Source organism: Peromyscus eremicus, chromosome 2, assembly GCF_949786415.1.
Source record: "Peromyscus eremicus chromosome 2, PerEre_H2_v1, whole genome shotgun sequence".
Lineage (NCBI taxonomy): Eukaryota > Metazoa > Chordata > Mammalia > Rodentia > Cricetidae > Peromyscus > Peromyscus eremicus.
This window is the reverse complement of record NC_081417.1, coordinates 164,361,110-164,373,397: the sequence shown is the minus strand read 5'-3', so window position 1 is coordinate 164,373,397 and position 12,288 is coordinate 164,361,110. Positions and strand designations below refer to the sequence as shown.

At 43.0% G+C, this 12,288-nt stretch overlaps 1 protein-coding gene across 5 annotated transcripts in view; it reads right to left on the bottom strand.

Moving 5' to 3' along the window:
• Window positions 1–3,498: 3,498 nt before the first annotated feature.
• The window catches only part of Gnb1 (G protein subunit beta 1), an 80,624-nt gene continuing 71,834 nt past the window's right edge, over window positions 3,499–12,288 (bottom strand). For 3 of the 5 annotated variants that reach the window (XM_059255530.1, XM_059255531.1, XM_059255529.1), the window contains 5 exons: window positions 10,265–10,331; window positions 7,507–7,708; window positions 5,525–5,741; window positions 4,004–4,119; window positions 3,499–3,799 (listed from right to left, as the gene is read on the bottom strand). In XM_059255530.1, coding sequence (XP_059111513.1) covers window positions 4,013–4,119; window positions 5,525–5,741; window positions 7,507–7,708; window positions 10,265–10,331 — 593 coding nt within the window. In that variant the 3' untranslated portion in view covers window positions 3,499–3,799; window positions 4,004–4,012. The remainder of the gene's footprint in view (window positions 3,800–4,003; window positions 4,120–5,524; window positions 5,742–7,506; window positions 7,709–10,264; window positions 10,332–12,288) is intronic. The other 2 variants (XM_059255532.1, XM_059255533.1) reach the window with 2 other exon arrangements.

Below are 12,288 nucleotides of genomic sequence, written 5' to 3'. Positions count from 1 at the left end.
CACTGTTTTAGTGGGCCCCAGCAAACTCAGAGGACTTGGGAACCAAGTGCTCATTCTGACACAGGGCTGATGATACTAACCTAGTCAATGGCTGGGAATGGCCAGAGGGTACTCAAGATTCCCAGTGTTTAATTTGGGCTGGCTTCAAAGTAGATCAAAGGTCACATGGGGTGAAGTGTCAGGAGGAAATCAAGGCAATTATACACATTTTTGCTTCAAGCCTCCAACACCAAGACTTACCCTCTGCTAAGGTTAAATGATAAGGGAAAGGAAGAACGGGGAGAGGTAGATTCAAAAGTATGATGTGAGGAAGTAGAGGATGGGCAAATGTAGAGGTGGCTCCCTTTACAAGCCAGCAGAACTGGAATCTTACTGCCACAGAGGGGTAATTTCATATGCTGGAGGCAAATGGAGGGACACACTGAAAGTGGGCCTAAGATGCAGTAGCCATTCAGCTGCCCGTGTGTACTTGAACAGGTGTACTCACCACCATGGGCAGCAGGCTGGGTGACTACACACAGGGCAGCCTGGCACTTCCCGTCACCCTTCAAGGCATGTGTAGTATTTAATGGTGAATGCAAGCTGTGAAAACCTGGTCTGAAAAGGCTTGTGCCTTGGGCCTTTCTTTGTATGCTGTTCAGCCAGTACTGCTGCCCATGTTTAAAGTGGGCATGTTTTCAATGACTGTTTGCTAAAAGGTGGGCAGTGGCCTTGATGCTGGCTGAGAAACAATCAACCTCCAGCCCTCTGAGGCAGAGACAGACCTGCTCCAGTTCCATTGGGCCTGCTGGCAATCAAGGTAGAAGCAGGTTAAGATACGGATTCTCAAAGACAGAAAGAAGGTAGTGTTGGGAGTATGGTCAACCTCACCAGTATTTCCATCCAGTTCAGAAAGAACCTCAAATGCCCTGTACTCTTCTCAGTGGGGGTTGAGGTAGATAAAAGCTTACAGCAAAGGGTTTTTGTCTCTGAAGAATACATTTATTTCAGGGATACTGGGGGAGGATTAAGCTAGGCAAACCCATCTGCTCAGCCTGCCAATCACCACACCATAGCTTGCAACATTAGGGGAGTCTCTTCCGAAGGGGGCACCACTGGCCCTAGGTGGATTGATTTCCTTACCACCACCAAACAAAGGGGGCTTGGCCCCGTCAGTACATAGGCTATCTAAGGCTGAAAATTAGTTATAATCTTTCCTTTAAAAAAAAAATTCTTATTTTATGTGCATTGGTGTCTTGCCTGCATGTATGTCTGTGTGAGGTGTTGGATTCACTGGAACTGAAGTTACCGTTGCGAGCTGCCATGTGGGTGCAGGGAATTGAAACAGGGTCCTCTGGAAGAGCAGCTAGTGCTATTAATTGCTGAGCCATCTCTCCAGCCCATCTCTTATAATCTTAAAACTTAAGAAAAATTGTCATTCATCCTAGAAGTAGGCACTTTAGTAAAAGCACCCCAAGCTTTACTTCCAACACCTCTGAGGTTGATGTTCACTCCTTCAAGATATAGTGGACTTTGCTCAATGAGAAGGAAATGCTGCTTAGTCAGAAGGAAAGAGTGTATTTGGAGGGGGAGATCCTCAGATATTTTAGTGTGGAAATAGGAAGAGGAAGCCAAAGCAGCTGGTTGGTAGAGGCCAACAGAGGAGATGGCAGACAGGGCCCAGATGCTGAGGGGAGAAAGCCACTTGTCCTGGAAAACAAGTGGTTCTGCAAGGCCTGAGATGTGTAGGAACCAGCTTATCAGGAACCTCTCAGAAGCGCCCCCTTATCCCCCCCCCCCCCCCCGCTTTTTTTTTGAGATAGATTTTCCTCTATTATATTGCTTTGGCTGTTCTGAAACTTACTAAGTAGACCAGGCTGGTCCCAAAATCAAAGAGAGCCACCTGCCTCTGTATCCTGAGTGTGGGATTAAAGGTGTGTGCTACCATACTCAGCCTGAGCTGATACTTTATAGGGGTCTCTCATGATGTTACATAACTGCTGACTCAGCAGTTGGGGCATGTGGATACCTTCACACATTGAAACTGCTATCAAATAATCATCACACCAGAGTCCCTCATGTCAAACTGCTTTATTACATCTTAAATAACAGTACAGTTTAATATAGTATCTATCTTGCATCCAGCCTCCTTGCAGTACACTGACTTTAAAATTAAATACAAAAGGTGAAAAGGGTACAGGGTGCAGAGAGCTCTACAGAGTTGTTTGGTAGGAAGAGAAGGGGCTTCGCTGTGTTCTCTTTGCCAGGTCCAGGCCTACTGCACAGTCACAGCACAGTTTTGTACGGGACACTGCAGAAAACAGAATGGCGAAGCCACTACTGCTATGAGGGGTGCAGGATACAGGGGGAGGGGAGGGCCCACAGAACACTGCTGTCCAAACGCTGCTGCTGAACATGGCTTGAGATGATAACCACATAGATCTGCATGGTGTAAAAATTGTTGCCTCAGATGCAAAAGGCTGTTCCATGGAGGCAGGCTTCCAGGAAGTGACAAAGAGGCAGCAGAGCAGCTTTCCCCCTCCCCTCCTGAATCCAACAGCAATCATTCCCAACAGGACTATTTGTTTTGTTTTTTAAAGTAAAGAAAACAGTGACTTATCCCACTACTCAAGCGTGTAAAGCGCTTGCTGCTTCTGATATGTATGCAGAGTAGCAACAGTAATGGACAAAGCCGCCACGGTTACAACTTGAAGAGGTTATTTCTTAAAAGAAAAAGAACATCTAAGGACTGAGTCCTATATGCACTTTAGAGCATTTCTACAGCATGCGATTCTAAGAGTAAACCCACCCAATATGGCAAACAATCAAATTGTTTAAAATTTAACTTAGAAAGTCTGAGATCATTATTTTCAAAACATTGATTTGTACATGGTTTCATACACAAATAACCAACTGACTATCCAAGCACAGGACAGGCACCTCTCTGGAGAACAAGTCTCTGACAGCAGGGGCAGGACGGCTAGTGTCACATGACAACAAACTTCCCTCCAACTTCACAGGAAACCCAAGGTAAGAGCAGAAACTAGACAGTGAGGAGGACAAGTCAGGAGGGAAGGGTGCTGGGAATAAGTTTACTGCTGAGCAAAGGGGAAGGATTCCAATAAAGCATTCGTGGCCATCACAACATGTGCTTGGCTACTTTGCTTCTGAATTTTTTTCTTCCACTATGCTATGTTTGTACGAAACAGTCATCGGTGACATGAGACAAAAAAAAAAAAAAAAAAAAAAAAAAAAAAAGCCAGGGACAAAACTCCATCACTAACAAATCAGACTATCATGGGCTCTGGTTCTCTTAATTACTGAACATAAAGGAATATATTTAAGAAAGAAGTGTGAATGCTTCCAACATCCTGCTACAAATGACTCGGATTTAGAAACAATTACAGATAAAGTCTTCAACTTGTTTTTCATGAATGCCACAGAACAGGATCACTGATCTAAAATGCAAATGAACTAGTAAAGAGGCGTGTCTCTCTCACAATCACACTCAGGGTTACCTCTGGTTAACATTTTTATTGTAGTATTTCCTTTTAAAATTTACCCAAGACAAAAAAGAAAAAGAAAACAAAGACAATGGCCCCGAAAGGAATGCACAATTTGTTTTAGTTTACAGCACAGAGATCCTTCTCTTAATGGGAGTTGTGCTCTTGGTTTCAGCAATAAGTGAAGGAAAAAAGATCTTGCCCTTTTGAAGTTCTGAGGGGAGGTGTGGGTGTCCACGTTAGTATGGTTGGATAGGATATGCTATCACTGTAACGCTTCAAGGTTGGAATGGTCTTCCAGTCACCATGGTATCCACCTGTTGTTGTAAACAGAGCTTGAGGTCAGTGCATAAGAAAAAAAAATCTGAGCTCTTCCCACTGTTCTCTCGGGATCACACCCATCACTTTAGATTTACTACAATACCAGATTAACAATATATCTCTGTTAATCTACAACCCACGCATGAAAATTTCATGCCCTGAGAAATATATTCAATTCCACTAATGGGTAACTACATTACCTACTGGCCTTAGTTCCAGATCTTGAGGAAGCTGTCCCAGGACCCTGTTGCCACAGCCATGCCATCATCAGTTACCCCCAAGCAGCTGACGCGGTTGTCATGTCCAGCTAAAACACCTGAGAACAAACACATGTGATGTTGTGACAAGAGCAGGACGGCTCATTTTGACACACAACACTCCAAGACTCTGCTATAGCCAACACCTAAAAGAGGTGGACACCATGGACACCATGGAGGAAGGTTTTGTCCAAGTAAAAAAAATTTTTTAAAGTAATTTATCTTTGTGTGCATTAGTGTTTTGCCTGCATGTATGTCTGTGTGAGGGTGTCAGATCTTGGAATTATGGACAGTTGTTAGCTGCCATATAGATGCTGGGAACTGAACCCGGGTCCTCTGGAAGAGTAGTCAGTTCTCTTAACTACTGAGCCTTAACTCCAGCTCCCTCAAGTAAAAATTATCCTTAGGTCCATGTTCTAATGAGAACATGGACATACGCTAAAGAGGGTAACAAGGTGACATGCATAGGCATGCACATGCACACAAATGCAGAGTAAGAAACCCAGACCCCCTTGTGTTAACTTATGTACACTTACAGAAGTTAAAATCATAGAAAGCCTGGCATAGTGGTAGTACATGCCTTTAATCCCTGCACCCAGGAGGCAGAGGCAGAGGCAAAGGCAAAGGCAGAGGCAGATGTATCTGAGTATGAGGCCAACCTAGTCTACAGGGCTAGTTCCCAGGCCAGCCAGGGCTACACAAAAAAATCCTGTCTCAAACAAAACAAAACAAAAGAAAAATCACAGAGTACAAACTACAGTTATGAATCCATCCATGTCTCAGTGGCTAAGAATACTTGTTACTCTTGCAAAGGACCTAAGTTTGGGTCCCAGCACCCACATGGTGGCTCACAACTATCTGTAACTCCAGTTTCAGGTATCCAACACCTCATTTTCAACCTCTGCAGGTACTAGACACTCATGAGGTACACAACGGCAAAACACTCATGAGCATAAAATAAATAAATCTTAAAAAAAAAAATCTAAAATCTCAGAGCAATTGACCAAATGAGTACACAGAGCCTAAAACTGATTATCATGAAGCACAGCGGCAAGCAAACCACTTGCCAAAATACTCGCTCCACCACAGAAGGGTTTGAAGCTTCAGAAACAATTTCAAATTCCTGTCTTTAATGATGTACCAACTAAGCACAAGGGCCAGAGGGCACTTTGCAGTTCAGTATTGACTTCCCTGGTCTATAATGCCAAAGACCATAATTATTATTATTTTGAGACAAGGCCTATGTAGCCCTAGGTGTCCCTGAATTCAGAGATTCACCTGCCTCTGTCTCAAGTGGGCAAGAGTTAAGTACAACAGCCAGGGCTACACAGAGAAACCTGTCTCAAAACTACCACCACCACCACCACCACCACCACCACCACCACCACCACCACCACCACCAAATGGGGAAAAAAGGAATCAAATTAGTGCCCAAGAACACAAAAAGGTCATGTGGCCACTGACCTGCTCTGTCAGCTTTGAGTGCATCCCAGACATTGCAGTTGAAGTCGTCGTACCCAGCAAGGAGGAGTCGGCCACTCTTGGAGAAGGAAACAGATGTGATCCCGCAGATAATGTTGTCATGAGAGTAGGTCATGAGCTCCTGGTCTGCACGGAGGTCAAACAGCCTGCACGTAGCATCGTCTGAGCCAGTGGCAAAGGCATTGCCATTGGGGAAGAACTAGAAAGAGAAGGCAAGTAAGTCAAGACATCAATAAGCATTAAGGCCTGGAACAGGGGCCAGCTGATACAATACTTGCCTAACACGTGGAAGCACTGAAGGGGGTGTGGAAAAGTATAGTGGCTCCTGTCTGTAAGTGAGCATGGAATGGGGTATATAGTCATTAGGGCATCAGGAACACAGTGAATTCAAGGTCAACTTGAAGTACATATCAAGTTCTAGCCCATATACAGACAAAATAAATAAATAATAAGAAATGATGTTAATCAATTAGTGGCCTGGCTGCTGTGGAAAGGAAAACAGGTTGAGGTTCCAGCAAGAACAAGGGTTGGCATCAAAGAGTGAATGGGGGGTGCACCAAGGTAGACATCAGTACAAAGAAGCCATGAAAATGAGCCACTGCTGAAGGGCTTGCCACTAGCAGTCAGGAGAGACTTGTGAAGGAAGGAACAAATCCCTGTTCCAGCTAACCAGACTCATCCCTTGAGGTGCTAGCAAGAATGCAGACTTTAAATTTGCCAATCCCTGGCTAGCAGAGGATACACTCGTGTATTCAGGCTCTAAACTAACAGTTACTCTAGGAAAGGAGTAGAGCTAGCACCTAGCAGAATCATCAATGTCTGAAACAAATAAACAGCACAGAATTCAGCTGGCCTCTAGAGGTCAAGTCAGTGCTTCAATTTGGTCTGTGACTCTGCAAAGCAAAGGACAAACCAGGTATGGTGGCAAAGGCCTGTAGTCTCAGGGCTGGGGAGGACTTTGAGTTCCAGGTCAGTCTGTGCTATATTACTAGACCTTGTCCCAAAATAAACACAAACTAAAAAACCAAACTCAACAACAACAACAAAAAAAAAGACAACGACCAAATAAACAAAACAAAACAAGAACCTAAAAATGTTTTTTTAAAAAGGAAAGGACTAGAGAAATAGCTCAGCAGTTAAGAGCATTCATGATTCTTGCTGAGGACCCAAGTCTGGTTCCTAGTATTCACATCGTGTGGTTCCAAACAGCTTATTAACTCCAGCTCCAGGGTATCCAATGTCTGGACTCTGTGGGCACCTGCACTCACAAATGCACATACCCACACACAGATATACACATATACATACATTTAAAAATACTTATTTTTTAAAATATGTATTTTACTTATTTTTATGTGTACAGATGTTTTAATAGGTTTACTTATTTTTATGTGTACATCACATGGGTGAAAATTCCTTGGGACTTGAGTTACAGATTGTTGTGAGCCACCATGTGGGTGCTAGGAATCAAACCCAGATCTTCTGAAGAGCAGCCAGCACTTGTAACTACTTTTAAGGTATCTGTGGTGGTTGGAATGAGAATGGTCCCCACAGGCGCATAGGTTTAAATACTTGGTCATTGGTGGAACTGTTTGGGAGGGATTGGAAGGTGGGGCCATTGTTGGAGGTTCAAGGTTTCAAAAGCCCAAGTCATTCCTAGTTAGCCTTCTCCCTCCCTCTCTCTACCTCGTGGTTGTATCTCAGGATGTAGACTCTCAGCTACTTCTCCAGCACCATGCTTGCCTGCATGCTGCCATGGTCCCCACCATAATGGTCATGGACTCACCCTCTGAAACTGTAAGCCTCTATTAAATGCTTTTCTCTGTAAACTGCCATGATCGTGGTGTTTTACCAAAGCAACAAACAGAAAAGTAATTAGGATTATCTCTCTAGCCCCTAAAAAACAAATCTTTAATAATAATTTAAAAAAGGTAAGATCTGATACAGATACAATTTAAACTCACACATATGGCATTGATGTCAGACTCGTGTCCTGTAAAGGTCTGCCGGCACATCCCTTCTCGGACATCCCAGAGCTTGGCTGAAGCATCACAAGCACCAGAGACAAACAGTCTGGTGTCAGGAGCGAGAGACAGGCTCATGACATCTCCAGTGTGTCCAGTAAATGTCGTTGTCTGCTGGCCGGTCTCAATGTCCCACAGGGCACTGGAGCATAAGCAAATGACAATAAGGTATCAGTCACACATCTGGGACCACCAGCTACCTACAACAATATCCTTCAAACTACCCAGGATCACTTATGACCCCTGTGCCATTGTAAAAATACATTTACTTTTGTAGTAAGATTGTATTCAGGAAAAACAAAGCAAAGAACAACTATATAGATGAGCATATGGGCCACGCCTCAGAACTGCTGTTTTCAGGTCACCTCACTTCCATTGCAGGGCATGTGAGGTTATCACACATACACACATTCATGGGCAGTTTGTGGGGGCAGCAGAAAGTGCTAAGGCCTGAAAGAGAAGAGCCTGTTTGGCTTGTAGTATTTCCTTTATGCCCTCATTTCCCACATTCCTAGACACCAGGGAGGAAATGTTAGTTAAATAAATGGCTCAGAGTAACTGTGATGCTCGAACTCCCTTCCTTAGGGGTCATAAGCCAAGATGGTCTTCATGGATGCACACTGCTGTGGGATGGTCTGTATGTCAAATTTCTCTGATTGGTCAATAAATAAAACACTGATTGGCCAATGGCCAGGCAGGAAGTAGGCGGGACAAGGAGAGAGAATTCTGGTAAGTGGAAGGCTGAGTGGGGGCGACACTGCCAGCCACCGCCATGACAAGCAGCATGTGAAGATGTCGTTAAGCCATGAGCCACGTGGCAAGGTATAGATTTATAGAAATGGATTAATTTAAGATATAAGAACAGTTAGTAAGAAGCCTGGCACAGCCATACAGTTTTTAAGCAATATAAGTCTCTGTGTTTACTTAGTTGGTTCTGAGCGGCTGTGGGACTGGCGGGTGACAGAGATTTGTCCTGACTGTGGGCCAGGCAGGAAAACTCTAGCTACATGCACACAGTATTCCAAGGGCCTGCTTGACAGCAAGCAGAAGTTGGCTCCCAAAGCGACAGCTATATGCTACTTCTGGCTGCAACCTGCAGAAGCAACAGTATGGTGAACTGCCAGTTCTTGTCAAACCTCACCAGAAAGCCTGGCTTAGCCTAGCGACACAAATCCAATCAGCCAATTTCAACATAATCAATACAGGCTATCTTTACTAGGCATGAGGGACACAGAAAGGAAGAGGCAGGGAACACAAAAGCCTTATACATCATCCAAGAAAATGGTCAACACATGAAATTTGTGATGACTAATCTTCATTGTCAACCTGACTACGTTTGGAATCAACTAAAGCCCAACCAGCTAGGTCCATTTGTGAAGGGTTTTCTTAATTGGATCATTTGAACTGGGAAGGCCCACCTTAACTAAATCTGGGTCACAGCTTCTGGTGAGACTCACACAGAAAAAGGAAGCTTTTGCTTTATACTGGATTGTCTTCACTCTCATTGGTGAGTGTATCTATCTTGCTGCTGAGGAATTCCTTTATTGGTATTAAAACCTATTCCAGGTTTCCACTGTAGACAGAAGACCAGCTGAAATATGACTAGCACAACCCACAAAGGCAGCTTAAGTCTAAAATTACTCTCTTAAAAACAACTATCTGGAGCCGGGCGGTGGTGGCGCACGCCTTTAATCCCAGCACTCGGGAGGCAGAGCCAGGCAGATCTCTGTGAGTTCGAGGCCAGCCTGGGCTACCAAGTGAGTTCCAGGAAAGGCGCAAAGCTACAAAGAGAAACCCTGTCTCGAAGACCGCCCCCCCCAAAAAAAACCAAACAAACAAAAAAAAAAAAAACCCCAACTATCTGGTCATTTTATTATTGAATGAAGGGAACTTGAGTGTGTTTCCATCTACTAGTAAACAAACACCCTAAAATAAAGAACTCTGATAGAGCTGTTGTTTGAAAGTAGTACTCATGCTCACTATATATTGAGGTGGATTCAGAGTAAAACAGAAGAATGCCACATGAGTAAAAATAGATGGAGAGAAGTAAAAAGAATAGCAGGTCTTGATATACAACTGAAGTCTAAATATTTATATTTTTAGACTAAAATATTTTAGACTAAATATTTATATTTAGTTCTTTGTTCAAAACTAAACCTGTACCTATAGACAGTACAATGAATTACTTATTGCTACTTTGTGGTTTTAATCACCTGCCATAATGAAATTCAAGATATATATATATATATATATATATATATTTTTTTTTTTTGGTTTTTCGAGACAGGGTTTCTCTGTAGTTTTGCACCTTTCCTGGAACTCACTTTGTAGACCAGGCTGGCCTCGAACTCACAGAGATCTGCCTGCCTCTGCCTCCCGAGTGCTGGGATTAAAGGCGTGCGCCACCACCGCCTGATATTTTTTTGTTTGTTTTGTTTTGCTTTTTGAGACAGGGTTTCTCTGTGTAGCTTTGGCTGTCCTGAAACTTGCTCTGTAGACCAGGCTAGCCTCAAACTCACAGAGATCCATTCACGTGCCTCTGTCTCCTGAGTGCTGGGAATAAAGACATGTACCACCACTGCCCAGCCCAAGATATTCCTAACCAGTGATGAGAACCATCTCCCAAAAGTTTTACCCTACTAGTGTGAACAAGAACAGTGAATCTCAGACCTCATTCTCAGCCTTGCCAGGTACTCACCATGTGGTGTCTCCAGAGCTGGTGACTATCTGATTGTCATCCAGGAACCGGCAACAGGACAGATAACCTGGAAAAGAGCAGACCCAAATGAAGACTCAAGTCTAGCAAGCCCCTTTCTCAATGTAAAAACTATGGTAATGAAAATACTCAGAAATTCTGTTTTGTTTGGGACATCACAGTGTGGGTGAAACTACAGCTAGACAGAATCAATGCCAGGACAATGGGACAGTATTTCGGACAGACTCATTCCCTGAACAACACAAAATAGTAAGCCATGCCTATGGAATCTTGGTTCTGCCTTTCTATCTTAAGGTAGGGAGTCCCTTTCCTTTTATACTCATTTGTTTGCCAACTGGGACAAAAGGAGCTCAGAGCTCAACAGGAAGAAAGACAGGAATGAAATCAGGGTAGAAAGGGCTTACAAGCCAACCAAGAGGAACAGGAAAAGATGAATAGGCAGCCCCATGGCAAGAACACTAGAAATGTCCAGTGGGAAGGCTCCAAAAAAATGCATATTACTGGGCTTGCTTTCTCAAAAACTATAATATGGAGTTTGCTCACCGGAAGCTGTGGATAGTATAGGGAACAGTGAGACTTTGTCTCAAAATACAATAAAAATTTTGAGAAAGATGAAGAAAAAAAAATAAGTCACTGAAAATAAAGTAGGTTGATATCTGAAAGTCACTTAGTTCACTAGAGAGTAGTGGTGGAATCTGCTAAGTAAAGGAACAAATTTTAAATGGCTACATGAAATTATGCAACAGGAGCCAGGACACTGAGAACTTCCCAGATATGTGGACAGATGCCTGCTGGAGTGACACAGAGCGAAGCTGAGGAACAAGCACCTGGACTTTGCTTCAGTCTGTGATTCTGACAGGCCATTGGGAGTGGGACACCAAAACGATGGAAACAGAAGTAAGTTATTAACTGTCCAGTTGTGACTTTCAGAGAAGATTTAACAGGGAGACAGAATCTTTTCTTATGTTATCTAAGGTCACTAGTACCCGGGAAGGGGGATGGGGGGGTATCATTGTGTTATAAATAATGTAAAATATTCAACTTCTCATTAGATGAAGAAATTATACCCATAAAGTGTTTTAGTCACTCACTCCACAAGGTTCCAATACTAAATGGCAATGCCATGCTTCACCAGGAGGGCAAACTGTGGCCCTTTTGGCCAGAATATTCCAGCAAAGGATATAGTTACTCAAGTTATCAAAGGGGTCACTTTGAACACTGGCTTCCACTCTCTCTTTATCAGTCCCCAGGGATTAGCATTGAGACCAATTTGTGTCTTAGTTCCAGTCTCCTCAAAAATAGTACTCAGGCAATAAATTAACCTTCAAATATATATTGCTATTTATCTGTGGGTGTATACACACATGCATGTACATTCATAATTATTTATTTTTTTGACACAGGGTTTCTCTTTGTAGCCCTGGCTCGTCTCCAACTCAGAGATCTGTCTGCTTCTGCCTCCTGAGTGATGGAAATAAAGGTGTGCATCACCATGCCTGGCTAATTGTTTTCAATAAAACAATTTAGAATATGTATTCTACCAGTAAATTTAAAAAATTTTTAATATTTAATAAATAAGATAATAATAATGAGCACTCTGTTACTATGAACCCACTGGATCCATTTCCAGGATTTCCTTATCCTGTAAAATGAAGCTCCTGCCTGGGAATAATAGGACATACAACTGACTGCCAATAGAAGATATACTTCAAGATCAGATGCTACAATTAGCAGACATTTTACAGTTAGCTTTTGTAACTACTCAGAAACACAAGAAATAATCTTGATATAATAAAGCCTCTGTGTGTGTGTGTGTGTGTGTGTGTGTGTGTGTGTGTGTGTGTAGGATATTTTAAAATAGAAACAAAGAGGAATTCTCAAATTTAAGAGAGCACGTGACACAAAAGTTTATGCTGACCCTCCTTCCATGTCTGACCAGCATGATTTGCATTCTTGCATTTATTCTCGGGTGAGCCTCCCTCAAATGCTGGCCATTACTAGACTGA